Source organism: Lipotes vexillifer, unplaced genomic scaffold, assembly GCF_000442215.2.
Source record: "Lipotes vexillifer unplaced genomic scaffold, Lipotes_vexillifer_v1.1 scaffold1047, whole genome shotgun sequence".
Lineage (NCBI taxonomy): Eukaryota > Metazoa > Chordata > Mammalia > Artiodactyla > Lipotidae > Lipotes > Lipotes vexillifer.
The window spans coordinates 630,326-646,564 of NW_006771990.1; the positions used below are offsets into that span (position 1 = coordinate 630,326).

General features: G+C 38.3%; 1 protein-coding gene across 3 annotated transcripts in view; it reads right to left on the reverse strand.

The window, feature by feature from the left end:
• LOC103080445 (catenin alpha-2) overlaps positions 1 to 16,239 on the reverse strand; it is a 273,579-nt gene that overhangs the window by 231,851 nt on the left and 25,489 nt on the right. For all 3 annotated transcript variants that reach the window (XM_007447246.1, XM_007447245.1, XM_007447244.1), the window contains exon 2: positions 14,672 to 14,824. In XM_007447246.1, the coding sequence (XP_007447308.1) occupies positions 14,672 to 14,824 (153 nt within the window). The remainder of the gene's footprint in view (positions 1 to 14,671; positions 14,825 to 16,239) is intronic.

A 16,239-nucleotide genomic window follows, 5' to 3' on the forward strand; every position in this document is an offset into this window, starting at 1 on the left:
AAGATGTTAGAGGTCCTCTGATGGGGACAAACGCCTGCCTGGTGTCACATTTATAAAATGGGCACACGAAAAAATACCAATTTGAATGCAAATTGCCAGTGTGTTCTTTTAAAGCTCTGTGTAACAGAAATACTTGAAGGCCCCTACTTGAAAAGACTTGACTTTTTTGAGATACTTGATTATGGGGATCCAAACAGCCTCTTTAGCTGAGTGTTGCATTGGGATAGGTCAAATCACTGTCTATTTTTAGTTTGTAAAACTACTGATCCATAGGAAACTCGGCTGCCCCGCTACCTTTAACAACCTCCAAGTCTTCAGGCTCCATGTAGAAATTGCCATGACATTTTACAGAAAGTGTGCAGCCCTATACTTCACACAGGCAGCCTGAAATGCATTTCTGCTCCTACATTACAGACATCACCATCAAAACATCTTGTGTTTTAAAATTAAGTTATAAACCAATCTTTCAGAAAATTTAAAATAAGAACAAAATTTTAAAAGCTGTGTGGGTGAGGGAAGATGGTGGCTCTGCCGTCTTGGATCCTTTCACATAAACTTGGTAAGGGAATCATTCACTTGGGATATTTTACAGATTCGGAAAAATATGTGTTTGTGTTTTCAGTCTTCCAAGAAAACATTTAGGAAAGATAAGTCATAGGCTCCTATTGTTTTAGCCTAAAAAATAACAACTTGTCAGTCTAAGTAAGTAACTATATTTTGGTGGCAACTGGCATTATGTGAAAATATTGACTCGATTCCCAGGCACCTTGGATGTGTGAAATTCACACTCTGTGGCAGCTCCAACCATCTAAATAGGAGCAGCTGAGGGCAACAATCTGGTTGGAAGTGGTAGTGGGGAAATTTTTGGAGGTGCATTTCTATGACAGTTTTTACTTAGACTTTATACTAAAGGTCAATTAAAACAATTTTTTTCTAAAGATGCTCATATTGTATTTGACATATGATTGAGAAAATCTTTGTTCCTTAGATCAAAAAAACGTGTACACAAGTCTAATATACAGACCTCCACACTCACACAAAATAGAGTGGCTGTGAGTGGCAGAGAATGTTTTGGAGACGGTGCTAAAGAATGCCACACTGTCTGCCACCCAGGGCACAGGTGCCATTCACAACAACTGGCTTGACCAGCAGGTATTAGCGAGCTTGCAGAAAAAGAAAAGAACATGGAAGCTCTTAAATCGCAAAAATAAATGATCTCATTAAAAATTTAGCTAATATGTAGATTTTTCTCTATGGCAATTCTCTTTGGTTCTCACATATATAATCACCAAGGTTATTAAGACCCATTCAAGCCTGTCTTTCAGACATTGGGTCAGTCACAGATAAAAGCTACAGGAGCACAATAAATAGTGACAGGATCTATATTTTTGGTCACTTTATGGTCTGGAACAGCTTTGCCACCAACTATATCCCAAGCTTCAGTTCCCTGTTCATGTGAGGCACAAGGGCACCAGGAAACGGCTGAAGTAACCTGTCCATCTTGTAGTCCCCAAATTCCAGTCAACTACAAAAGCATTCTAGAACAAGACAATTATTTGGGTCTTCTCTTTTCCTAGAATCTGAAGTCAGGCAAGGTCCTTAGAATACAGAATGTCAGGGATGGACAGCACCTAAACAAAGATGTGTCAGATGCAAAATCTGAGGGTCAGAGGATTAAAGCAATTTGTTCATTCACACAGCAATAGGGGTAGATCATTACACTGTCAAAATGGCAGGCATCAGGTCCAAAAGACCCAGTGTTGTTTTTTAAGGTAAGGGTTCAAAGTACATATACACTGAGCCTCAGGCCAGTCATGGGGCTCTGTGAAGTTGAACTCTCTCCCCTTCTAAAGCTGATGGAGTCAAGGTCATCTGAAAACTTGTTTTTAATTCAAAAGAGTAATATGCCAACACACCATCCCTCTCAAACTATGGCTTCAGGCTGGCTAGGGAGCTTTCTGACATAATAACCCTTACAGCTAACAAAGATTGAAAACATGAGCATCAAAGGGTTTTTTTCCTTGACAATTAAAAATTCTTGCTTTTGAACAAACCCCATCATTTTTAATGGGGCTTGGTTTTTCATTTTTGCATCGAAAGGATGTGACCTTACAGATGTAAGGTTATACTATGCAGCGAAGTTTGTGAGTTTGCTGGGCTAAAGTATATATACCTTCAAACAGTTATGGAAAACACAAACCACGAGGGGAAACAGACATATACATATAGAGATCAGTCACTCCCCATGTTGATGATGAAATAGTAAAACTAATTATTTAGTACAACAAAAGACCAAATATGCCTTCTCCACTGCAGAAGCAACACTGAATGTAACCTCTAAAACCTGATCTGGCAGCACCACAAAGACAGCTGAGAACTCAGGTGCCTTGGAATCTTTCTGATACACAACACTACTCTTCCTCAACTTTGGACAGTAGACTAAAATAACATCAAGAGAGTGCTGGCTTATGATTTTATTGTGGTGAAGGTAAACTGGTAAGAAGTGTATAAGGCTAATAAATATAATTGTAAATATAAATCTTAATATATACCAAAAGAGAGGAGAGATGAGAGAGAAAGAAAGAGAAAGAGAGGTGAGGGAAGGAGGAAGGAAGGGGGAGGGGGCATGCACGGGCTAGCAGAGAGAACACGGACCCTAAGGCATCTGAAATCTGGCTTCATCACTCACGCATCAGCTATGATTTTGGTCAGGCTACATCTTAGTTTCCTTGGGTCTCAGTTTCTTAATCTGTAAAATTATGATATTGATGATTAAAGAATTTACTTGTTAAGAGGATTAAAAGAGATAAGGTGTGGAAAATACTATAATATCAGAGAGAACAAGCCAAGTGTTGTTATGTACCTTTCCTCTTCTCCTCAGGTATGGGCAACAAAGTTAATTGCCTTCTCTTTTCTGGAAGCTTCTTCAGAAGTGTACTTAATTCACCTATTGGGTGAATTTTAGGGGTAGGTCATAGTGGGATACGTTTTTATCCAGATGTCAGCAAAGCAAATTTTCATGGAAATTAATAGTCCTTCTTTCATCTAAAAAAGACTTGATCTCATAATATGGCCCTGCACTTTGCATTTTGATTATGTGGGACAGATTGAAATGCAACCTGGAAGTATTTACATTATGTGCACAGTTAACTCAAGCAGTGTAGTAGACTTTTGACATGAAATATTTAGTACTCTTAGAATCCACTATTTGCAACCAACCTCAAAAGTCCATGGCACTTAGTAATTTTAACAGATATGGACCATGCAGGCCGTGCAGATGAAGATTCATGAAGCTAGTGGGTGAGCCCAATAGCAGTACCAAAAAGCAGCTTGGATGATCTACTCCACTAGTGGGGACAGGAATTCTTCTGCAGTAATATGTGCTATTCCCCAGAATGTGTGCAGCAAGTAGCTCTTCTCTGAAATGTGATTTGCGAGATATGGAACTTAATCCCTGTACAACAGGAACCACAGAAACAGCTAACATTTTCCAGCAATTACTTTGGGATCAGGCACTGTACTAAATACTTACATGAAAGATTGGACATTAGGCTACATGTACCTCTTGGACAAGAGCTTTGGGGCAGTGAGGCACAGTGGTTGACAGCTTGGTCTCTGGAGTTTGGGACACTTGGGTTTGTGTGTGAATTCTGCCTCCTTATATTTGTGTGACATTGGGCAATAAATTGTGATATTTAACTTCTTGAAATCTCAGTTTTCTCATCTATAAAATGGAGTCAAAAAGAGTGGCTACTTCATAAGGTTGCCAAAAGCATTAACAAAGGTAATAAAGAGCTTATAAAGAACCCTAGCCCTATATTCAAATAGTTATTAACAGCCTAGGGTAAATACTTGAACTTTTCTGAAAGCTTTATTGCATGTTATAGGAAACATTACAAAATATGGTAGAGTTTAGGAATTAGGGAATTTGGGGAGGAGGGCTATTACAACATATACTTCTTAAAGGATAGAAAAGAAACTTACAAGTTTAACATGCATTTGACCTGAACAACATAGCTCTTCATAAAATATTATCATTTACAGATTTGTTATGACTCAATTACTTGAGAAATTCCAACAATTCATTTCCAGTTCAAATATGTTAACTGGATTGGGGAGGTAGCATTGAGGAAAAGATGAGAATGTTCAGTTTTTACTTTAAAAAAAAAAGTATGGAGATCCAGGTCCATTCATATAGTTTTGGTTTTTTTGTTTCTTGTTTTAATTTTTATTTTATATTGGAGTATAGTTGATTAACAATGTTGTGTTAGTTTCAGGTGTACAGCAAAGGGATTCAGTTATTCATATAAGTGTACCTATTCTTTTTCAGATTCTTTCCCCATTTAGGTTATTACAGAATATTGAGCAGAATTCCCTGTGTTATACAGTAGGTCCTTCTTGGTTATTGATTTTAAACATAGCAGTGTGTACATGTCAATCCCAAACTCCCAATCTATCCCTCCCCCTACCCTTCCCCCCATTAACCATAAATTCATTCTCTAAGTCTGTGAGTCTGTTTCTGCTTTGTAAATAAGTTCATTTGTATCATTTTTTAAAGATTCCACATATAAGCTATATCATATGATATTTGTCTTTCTCTGTCTGACTTCACTTAGTATGATAATCTCCAGGTCCATCCATGTTGCTGCACATGGCATTATTTCCTTCTTTTTAATGGCTGAGTAATTTTTGATGCAGCTTTTCTAGATGTTCTTTTTAGTGCATGATTTGAATCAAGACACTGGAATTGACAAAGTTCTATTATATTTATTTCAACCCAAGATATTTCTGTAAGGTTTAAAGGATCGCATCTAACAAACAGCTGCAGCTAGTGCCAATCCAGAAGCAGTCTCAGAGAGAAGGTTGTGTTTTTTAAGAGTTCCAAGTGATGTCACCCCTGGAGTAGGTAAAGAGAGAGCCACCCCCAGACTTTTCTCTGTCTCATATCCTAACATCCAATATGTTGGCCCCCAAATCCAACCACTTCCTCCCATTCCACTGTCTCTATTCTGGTAATAATACTAATCCCTTGCTGGACCACTGGAACATCCTTTTATCTATTCTCCTGTCTTCTCCTTTTGTCACTCCATTGTATATTTTCCATATAGCTGCAGAGTGACTCTTTCAAAATGGAAGTCTGATCATATCGTGCCTTTGCTCAAGGCCTTCCATCCATTCAAATATCAGAGTAAAATATAAAATCTCTGCACCCAGCCCTCAATTTCATCTCTGGAATTTTTCCTCTCACTCTCGGCTGCAGTCACACTGGTCTGCAGTGTGGTCTCTTTGTTCTTTATCAAACATGCCAAGCACATTGCTGCCTTGGGGGTCTCTTCCCTTTCTGGTCCACAATATGGAACGTTCTTCACTTCCTTCAGGTCACTGCTTAATAGTGGTCTTCAGAGACGAGGCTTTTCCAACCACACATGTCCTCCGTCATTCTGTCTCCCTCTATCTCTACGCTGCTTTAATTTGCTCTACAGCACAGAGTCCCACCTTACATATTATACATTTATCTCACTATTTGTCTTTCCCAACAGAATGTACTCCCCATGAGAGCAGGAAGTGTATCTGATTGGATCACAGTTATATTGCCAACAACTGTCAGCACATGGTAACTACGCAGTAAACATTTGTGGCTGAATGAATCTTCTGTGCAAGTAGAGGGGCTGATTGAAAAAAGCAATTTACTCAAGGCTGAAACTAAGGCAGTCTGTGCTTCACTGATGATCGCATTCGTGATTTTGAATATGAGGGTTTGTCCCTTACTTTCAAACCTTGCATTTTCTAACAGACGCAGCTTCCTACCCTGCATGCGGCACTGCTACCAGAAGTAACCAAGTCAACAGGATGAAGCAGAAAATCCAGATTCCCTTGTGTAGCTCATCATTGTTATGGCCTCAGTGACATACTTCAGTTTTTCAGAGAGAACCAGCTCCCTCTCTCACATCCTCTGTAACCAAGAATAAGGACAACTGCACACTTATGAGGCAGATGCAGGGACAAAATGACAGTGAAGTTAGAGGAATTAACTCAGGAGCATCCTGACAGAGTTAGTTCAATGTTCAGTCTCCACACAGCAAGGAGAAATGGAAGTTCTCCACTTTAGTTCTTTTCAGATTCACAATTCTTCCTGGGTAGTACATTAGGGAATTAAATAAGCACAATAACTGTTTATTGATCCAAGAGGTACCTGTTTAGGGCCTTGCAGCTGTGTTGGTAATATCCTTGGCTGCACCTGTTACTTCACTCATTCTTTAGGCAGGTATCGAATACCTGCTCTATACTAGGCACTCAGCTATCTGCTGGGGTAGTTAGGAATCAATTAGACATGGTCTAATTGATAGACATGGTCCTTACAGACATAGAGCTGGATGTGTGCAAACCAAAAGTAAATAGGGTTCTCATCACAAGAAAAAAATTTGGTTTTCTGTTTCTTTACTTGTGTATCTATATGAGATGATCGATGTTAACTTATTGTGATAATCACTTCAGGAAGTACGTATATTAAATCATTATGCTGTGCACCTTAAACTTATACAGCGCTGTATGTCAATTATAACTGAATAAAACAGGAAGAAAAACACCAAAAACATGTACACAGTGCTGTATGTAAATTATATCTCAACAAAGCTGGGAAAAATATTTTTTAATACTTTGAGATAATAAATATTTATTCTTGTTGTTTTTTGAAGTAAATAGGATTCCATGAGAGTGAAAACACAAGGAACTAAATCCACTTAGGGATGTGATGTTTTCACTGAAGTCTGAACAATTAGAAATAAGAGGAAGAGGTGCAATGAGGAGTCTGTCAGGAAAGGGACAACATAAGCACAGGCCCAGGGTGGAGGGGGCATATCACTCTCAACAAACAGAAGGTGGCCTGAGTGGCTAATGCTGTGTAGGAAGTGGGAGAGGACAGGAAGATGAGCCTGGAGCCTAAAGATGGGGCCAGATCGTGCAGGCTTTGCAGACTTCCTTGAAATGTTGGTCTTTAACCTGAGAACAAGAGGAAATCACTGAATGGTCTGAGGTAGGGAAATTGCACAGTCTGATTTGCATTTTCAGAAGTTCACTCTGGCTGCTGTGTGCAGAAGGGATGAAGGAGGACCAGGCAGAGGAGAGTGTCCTGTTGGGAGGGCATTGCATTTCCCCAGACAACAGAGTATGCATCTTGCACTGGGGCTTTTATGGTAGAGATGGGGGAGTAGAAAGAAGAGTAGGCAGATTGACTGAGAGCAAAGCAATGGAAGAAATGTTCCAATCTGGAGGTTCTGAAAACAGCTGTATTGATTTTGCATCTCATTTTCCAGATTCACTTTTACTTCTTTGCTGCAATGCATATTTTGCCCCCACTTTACATCCACTCCACCCCTACTGAGACCATGTTACTTTGGTACTGAGTTGCCATAATTCGCATTGCATTTCTCCAGAAGGCTTAGGAATGAGGTACAGCAGGTGTGCTCTGATCAGCTCCGTACACCCTTAGAGTCGGCCCCACCATGAAGCCCTGAGCTCACCCTCAGAGGAGATGAGTTACCTGCATTCTGGAGATGAGGAAAAATGACTAAAATTTTTAAAAATTTAGTTCTACTGGTGGTATTTCCTATAGTGGCTGATACTATAGTTCACAAAGCATCATTGTTGACCTGTTAAATTCTCTTAATCAACAAACTCTGGTGCAAATTTACCTAGTCTTTATTAAATGTTACAAACACTGTGGGGAAAAACCTTAAAATTTCATTTGTTAAGGCAATTATGAAACTTTAAATTATTTTTTCCTATTCATGTTTTGCAAATATTTTATTTTCACTTAAACTATCTTGAAGATTTTCTAAAAACTATAACATTATGCAATAGGCTTGATACCTTCCATTTACTTCATCGCATTAATCTCTGAACAGCAAATACCAAACTGGTAGAAAATGACACACAAATATAAGAAAAAGAACCCATAAAAATAGGTGGAGCACTGAACATAAAATAATGAAACTCTATAGTCAAAGGAGTAAAACTGCCATCATTAATTTATAGATTGATAATTCCATGTATTCATGCACTCTTCATTCAAAATTATCTGATATATAATTCCTATATGATTTACATTAATGGCAATTTAGAGATCCATTAGAGGTTCCCAAGCGGGGATCAAATGTGTTCTGGAAGGATTGTGAGGTTGTGTTTGGTGGAAGCAGACCCTTAAAGTGAAGGAATTGTAGGAAGTGGGCAAGGCACAGAGATTTCAATTTAGTCAGAACTGGTTGTATTGATTATATATTTATTTGAGGTATGGTATTCTATTGAATAAAGAAATCTCTGACTAAAAATATTAACAACAACCAAAAACACCCCACAGATTTATCTAAACCAGCTCTCTCAGGGATTTCCACTTCCAGCCATGAAGGAGAAGCCAGTAAGAGACCCACTTTTCTGCTGAGAACAACTAGAAATGCAGAATAAAAATAATTTCCTTGAAAGTATGGGACAGCAGCCAAAGGAGTTAAAACTTAGACTAGATCAAAAAGAGATGCTTGTTGAAGGGGACCCAATTTTCTGCATTTCACTTTTCCTCCCAGGGATTTGCTAATTCTTAGTATGGAAAGAGAAACTGAGATGCCAGGTAGAAGGTAATTGCTGAGAGGAAGATAATTCTTTAGAGTTTTCAGCAATCTCATAGGGCCAGGGAGGCAAAAACTGGAGTCCAGGACAGCCAAGGGAGCAAAGGCTAAGAGCTAAAGTCCCATAGAGAAGGAAGACTCAAAGACTGGCCCTTTACTGCAAGTTTTCTTCCACAGTTTTTGTCTATTGTTACAATAGCAACAGTCAAGAAGCACATTGAAGGCATACTAAATGCAAATCATGACCATGGGAAAACAAAAATTGGAGTAAATGCTTCACAGATGAGGTGGGATACTAAATAATACATCTGATTCTCTGTTGGCATCTGGAAAGACAATTCTATAGGACTAGGGAAAATGAAAGGTAGACTAGACCTCAGAAAGACTATAGACTATCCTCAATTCACTTCACTTAACTGAATTGAGATGGTTTGCCTCTCTGCTGCCCTTCAGATGACAGGATGAATTCTCCCTGGATAGAAAAAAACATTATCTAGACTGCTATGGTCTGAATGTTTGTGTCCCCCCAGTATTCATACATTGTAATCCTAATGCCCGGTGTGATGGTATTAGGAGGTGAGGTCTTGGGAGCTTTGTAGGTCATGAAAGTGGAATCTTTATGAATGAGATTACTGTTCTTATTTTTTTAACTTTTTATTTTATATTGGAGTATAGCCAATTAACAATGTTGTGATAGTTTCAAGTGCATAGTAAAGCGACCCTGACATACATACGTACGTATCCACTCTTCCCCAAACTCCCCTCCCACCCAGGCTGCTACATAACATTGAGCAGAGGTCCCTGTGTTATACAGTAGGTCCTTGCTGGTTATCCATTTTAAATACAGCAATGTGTACGTGTCAATCCCAAACTCTCTAACTATCCTTTCCCCCTACCCTTCCCCACTGGTAATCATAAGTTCCTTCTCTAAGTCTGTGAGTCTGTTTCTGTTTTGTAAATAAGTTCGTTTGTATCATTTCTTTTTAGATTCTGCACGTAAGCGATATCATACAATATTTCTCTTTCTCTGACTTACTTCATTCAGTATGACAATCTCCAGGTTCATCCATGTTGCTGCAAATGGCATTATTTCATTCTTTTTAATGGCTGAGTAATATTCCATTATATATATATATATATGTACCACATCTTCTTTATTCATCTGTCAATGGACATTTAGGTTGCTTCCATGTCTTGGCTACTGTAAACAGCGTTGTAATTAACATTGGGGTACATGTATCCTTTCAGACCATGTTTTTCTCCAGATAGTGTATAAAAGGGACCCCACAGAGATCCCTCTCCCCTTCCACCATGTGAGAACACAGTGAGAAGTTGCCAGCTATGAACCAGGAAGAGGGCCTTCACCAAAACACATCTATTCTTGGGCCTTGATCTTGGAATTCCCGGCCTCTAGAACTGTGAGAAATATACTTCTGGTTTTACAGGCCATCAAGTTTGCGGTACTTTGTTACAGCAGCCTGAATAGATGAAGACCCTCTATATTTTTTCATAAGCATGTTTGCCATTCAATCAAAAATTACCCAGTGTACTAAAAATAAATAATAATAATAATCAAGATAAAATCAAATAATAAAAACAGTCACCATAATAAAGTCTCCATTTTGAAAGTCTTATAAGGCTCCATAATCACTTATTTAAACAAGTACAGATTCAATTAAATGAAACATGGCACATTCCAGTCACCAGGCAAACATCAGAGGTGAATTATGATTAAGAGTTTTAACTCCATTTTGAATATTTGACTGCTGGCAGTGTTTAAGTCTCACTCTTCTCTCCCTTTCCCTCTTGCTCCACAGCTGGGCAAACTGATAGGAAAACCCACCTTTTTTTTGATGCCAGGAGGGAAATTTGAAGAAACATTCAAGATCCAGCCCCTCCATGGAAATCTTGACTCCAGCCCCACAACTTGATAAAGACCAAAAGCACCTGTTCATCTCTTTGCTGAAGCCACTGTGGACTGGCTTGGGCACCTTCTCTGCTCTCTCTAGAAAGTCCCACTATGTAAGTAATAGAGCTGTTCATACCCTCTTGGTGGCTGCTGTTGCATCATCAGTCTTGAAATTCAAGCTGATTTCAGGGGACAGGAAAGTTGCCCTCTGTGGGGCAACCACAATATGGAAACAAAATTGATCCAAATATTGGAGTTCTTTGACTTGGATTTTTAAAATAACTCTGATTAATGTCTTTTTGTTTGTTTGTTTGTTTGTTTTTACGGTACCCGGGCCTCTCACTGTCGTGCCCTCTCCTGTTGCGGAGCACAGGCTCCAGACGCGCAGCCTCAGGGGCCATGGCTCATGGGTCTAGCCTCTCTGCGGCATGTGGGATCTTCCCAGACCGGGTCACGAACCTGTGTCCCCTGCATTGGCAGGCGGACTCTCAACCACTGCACCACCAGGGAAGCCCCTGATTAATTTATTTTTTAAGGGAGATGACCTGATAATGAATTATACCAGAGAACTGGAATCATTTAAAAAAAAAAAAGAATCAACTAGAAATTCTTAAATAAAAATTGAACGCAGTAGATCAGTTTTAAGTATATTGGACACAGATGAGTGAACTTAAAATTAGGTCAGTAGAAAACAACCAGACATAAGTATAGCTTAGGAAGAAACTTATAGCCTTAAATGCAAATATTTTTAAAATAAGAAGGGCTAAAAATCAATGATATGATTATCCATTTCAAAAAGTTAGAAAAAGAACAGTAAGTTATACCAGAAGAAAGCAGAAAAAAGAAATACAAAGATTGGAGCATAAATAAAATTTAAAGAAAAGCAAAATCTACAAAGCTGAAATTTGTGTTTTAGAAAAGATTATTAAATTGATCAAACTCTTACAAAACTAATCAATTAAAAAAAAGAGAAGACACTAATTAGCCATATGAGGAGTGAAAGAAAGAAAGAAAGAAAGAAAGAGTAGTGCAAACTCTCACACATTAAAAAAAAATTAGACGACATGGGCAATTTTATGCTGAAAACTTACAAAATTAAATTTAAATAAATTTCTAAAATATAACTTACCAAAGCTGACCCAAAAGGAAATAGAAAATTTAAATAGTCTTAGGTTTTAAAAAAAAGAATCTGTACTTTTAAAAATCTCCCTCAAATACATACCCAGACTCAGATTGCTATATCAGTGAATTCCTCCAAATATTTAAAAAATATATAATGCCAGTCTTACACATTCATTCACTCCCAGAAAACAGAAAGATGGAATAATTTCTTACTCATTGTTTGAGAGAAAGCATAATTTTGATACCTCTGAAGGAGAATAAAGGAGACAAAAATCATACAACTGTCTCAAAATGTGCAGAAATTTTGTTTGATATAATTTTATGCGTATTCATGATTTTTTAAAATTTTAGTGAAGGAATAACAGAAGACAACTAAATTAATCTACTAAAAGTATCTGCAAGAAATCTAGAACAATAAATATAATTAGTGGTAAAATATTTAAATTTTATCACTGTGATCTAAAAGTAACAGAAATATCTGTTACCACAATATTGATCTGAACATCTGGCTAGTGCAATAATGCAAGGAATAAACAAGATACAAGTATTGGAAAAAAAGAAATACAACTGTCATAATTTTCAGACAACATGATTGTGTATACAGAAAATCCTAAAGGCTACAGTCAAAATTTGGCATTAGTAAGAGCATTTATCAAGTTAATAGATATGAAAATCAATATATCAACCAAATTTTTGATATTATAGACACAGAAACTAAGGCCCAGAAAAGTGCCCAAGTCCATACAGACACTTTCAAAATGGTGACTGTCAGCCCAGCACTCAAGTTTTCTTACATGTATGCATCAGCAATGAAGCACTTGTTTGAAGTACATAAGCTACAGAAATGTTTTCAATTCCTATTCACCTCTAATCAAACACAGGCTAGTGCATACCCTAGCCATGGCACCTCCTGGGCATCAAGAAATTCTAAAATGCTGCTGCAGTGACCACACAAGGGGAAGGAAAGGAACAACTAAGGGAAGCAAATCAGCAATGGTCTGAAATGTGGAGTCTGAATGACATGAAGCTGCTGCTTCTGGCACAAGTTGTGGATCAAGGATCACCCAGAGTGGCTGGATTCCCCTTCAGTGAAACCTACAGATGGGATGAAGGGAAATGGTGGGTGTGTCCAGGGTCTATCACAGGAGAAGGGAGAAAGAGTAGACGAGTGGGCTACTTGGTCCTGGCCTCACATTTACACAGGGCATCAAGTTTGAACTTCAAACATCATCTACAAATGAGGTTACACACAGAATTACAGAAAGACACTGACAGGACTGAAAGTAGAAGATGTTTATCATATAACTTTGAAGTCATGTCCTTTTCTTCATCCTTAATGCCTATGACACTATGAATTAACATCCTCTATAAATTCTGCAGTTATCACGTCAATACTGTGATTATATATATGGGATGATGTATCTGTAGGTTAATATTATTAATTACATACAAATATTTTAAACTTTTATAGCACTCATTCAGCATTCTTTCTTTCCTCCTCTGCCTCTCTGTATCCTTCTACCCCTTTTTCTCCTTCTTTACCTGCTCTTTCTCAAATTAACAGAAGGGGCCAGAACTTCCAAGGCAACCTTGGAAAGACTCTGGATTCTTCAATGGCCAATTTGGAGCTTGGAATTTGTGTGTGGAATGTAAAGACTAATAGGATGCTTGCCCCATCCGTGGGGACAGAGCCAGAAAGACTGTCTTGATATTATAAGTACGACCCTATCTTTAGTTCTAGTCTGGTGTCACCTCAAGACACTGGAGCTATGGTAGGAAGTTCAAGGGTTTTATTTTAGTAGTTTCAGCTTTTGCATGTTCAGCTTGCCAACTGCTGTCATGGGTAATATCTCAGCCTGTGTCCTAGAGGACCAGGGGCCTCCTCTAGGCTTGATGTAGGACTCCCTGCAGGCTGAGTGTTCAGGCCCAGAAGCGACAGCAGTGCTGGATTAACCAAAGAGTGAACCAAGCAGATGCTTAGGGCATGATTAAATTGGAGCACAACCGCATCACTCACTGCAAGAAAAATGGAGAGCATTTCATATCTGATGAACTTATTCAGAATTTAATTTTGCCCTCCAAAGAAAACAATAAGTAATTTATTTAATTTTTAGCTTGCATTTAAGTTGTCTGCAGTTTTGAGTAATTTTATTTTATTTTTGAGTTACAGTGGGGCTGTACCAGAATTTTTGTTGCTGTTTTTGCTGTTGTTTCTAAGTACTCAGACCCTGAAAAAGGTTTAACCTGGCTCTGATAACCATTCCCTTAATTTGCCAGGACCCTTGCCCTCCTTGACTCTTTTTCTCTATCACACACATTTCCTGTTCAGCATCTCTTTTTTCTATGTAGCCCTACATCACTCAATCCAACCTTTGCCAAGCTGTTGGTTTTCAACTCTTAGATTTAGGCAGTCTCGTTAACATTTCACTTTTATTTTGTTTCCCTTGAACAATATTTTTTCTCAAAATCACACAGCACAATTTTGCATTTATAAAGCAACTCCCACAGATGTCTCTAACACAGAGAATATACTTAGGACCTGAACTTACACTCCTACTACTGCCCCAAGATCCTTCGCCAGGAGTTCAGACATCTCTTATAGGGAGGGGGGATTGATTTTTACATGTTCATAACGTGGCCAGCTAATCCAGGCTTAGGTGAGTGGAGTGGAGATGGGGACGTAAAGGGAACAGTGTTTAAATCTCCTTTTGGCAATTTTAATTCTATTCCCTCCAATCAAACGTGGTCTTCAGCACTTTGGAGGGTCCTTTCTATTGCTCCTGTTTCAGCCTTTGCTTATTGTTCAGGAAAATTAGCAGACATGTTTCAGAACACGTTTAGAATTGTCTAATAGAGAGGGGAGAGATTACTGAAAACCTGTTTCCTTTGCAAGGGATGGAGTCAACAGAAAATAAAAGAAAGATCCAGGAAAACCATAGAAGGATGGCCTGTTGAAATTCCAAGAGACATGTAGAGATTAAACCCACTGATAAATTCTAGTCTTGGGCCTCTCTTGACTTACCTCCACCAGCTTGTTGGCATGCTCGCGGAAAACCTGGGCATATTCCTTCACTTCCTTCTCGTTCCCACTTTTTGCAGCCTCAATGAGAACTAGCAAAGGGACGTTGGTTTCCAAGAAAGAATCAGATATGTGATCCATCACTGCTTTCCGAAGCTACAGTAAAAACAAAAACAGAAACACACACAATTAAGGAACAGAGGAATTGTCTATTTGAGCGTATTACTCATTTCGCCATATGAATTATATCACTGCCTGGAAATAGTTTTTCTAAAGTCCCAGTTCTCATTGTCCACACGTATAATGTTCTAACTCTCTTTTTAAACTTGCTGTTGCTTATCACATCAAAGGAAGGCAAAGAGATATGACTGATGAATGATTCTGAATTAACTGTATTGTAGGTCAACTTGAAAGTTGGCCTACGCATGGCCTGTAGCTCAATACATTATAGGCTCTCCTTATGAAAGTTCTGCTCTCATCCTTCATTGGCCAAATGTCTCCCTTCAGGTTTTGAATCTTGATTCAGCTCAAAAACTTGGGCTCTTTAGAAAAAGGAGAAATCTAGGAATCATTCAACAGGTGGGGAGAACTTTAAGTGAACTGGGCCTTGAAGACACCCTAAAACCTTACCGCTCTGCAGTCTCCTACCCTTTATAGATCCATTGTTTGTATTTAATGGAAGTGGAAACATGAAACATCTAACGACATCAAAAATGTGTCTGCCCAGGTGCCATGATGATATAGTTGCTGTGCTCCAGAAAGTAGTACTGACAATTATTCTTCAGGGTAAGTTAGAATAAACATACCCAAATTTCTAACAGTGCATAATTACACATCATTCCCACATTGTTAAAATGGGAAGCAGGGCAGCTGCATGAAAATGAAATGAAACTGTACTGAACAATTACCTTAGTGCTCCTTTGTTCATAACTGTCAGAATATATACAGGGAGAAAACACCCCAAATACAAATAAATACGAGAGAAGATGATAAACAATGTGCATATTTTCCAAACAAATATTCCTATTCAGGAGTATTCAGGCAAATCTTTTGATAAGGTGATACACAGACACATTTATCATTGGTCAGAGGAGAATTTTGCACAAATCTCGGGTCCTTTTTGCACTAATTACCATAAAGTATGCATGTGTGTATGTGTAGCTTAGTTTTGGTTTAACTCTGGATTGAGTTGAACATTTCACCATATAAAATATAACATTGTTATAATAAAATATAACAAATTAATTAATTAACATTAATTAGTTACTCATTTAGCAAGGTGTGTTAAATTTCTGCTTGGGAATAATGTTTTTATTGGTGAGCTCATATATTCTGGGTGTATATGATGTGCCAGACAACTAAGGTTAACCAAGATCTTTACATATTACATTACTTAATCCTCACAACAATACTATGAGATAGGGACTAGTCTTATGCCAGTTTTTCAAATAAAGAAAATGGGACTTGGAAAAGTTAAATAACTTGCCTGCCATCATAAGGTGTCAAGTAGCAGAAGCCACTGTGAAAAACTCTGAAGGGGACAGTGCAGTGGACACTTGAAACTGACCTGG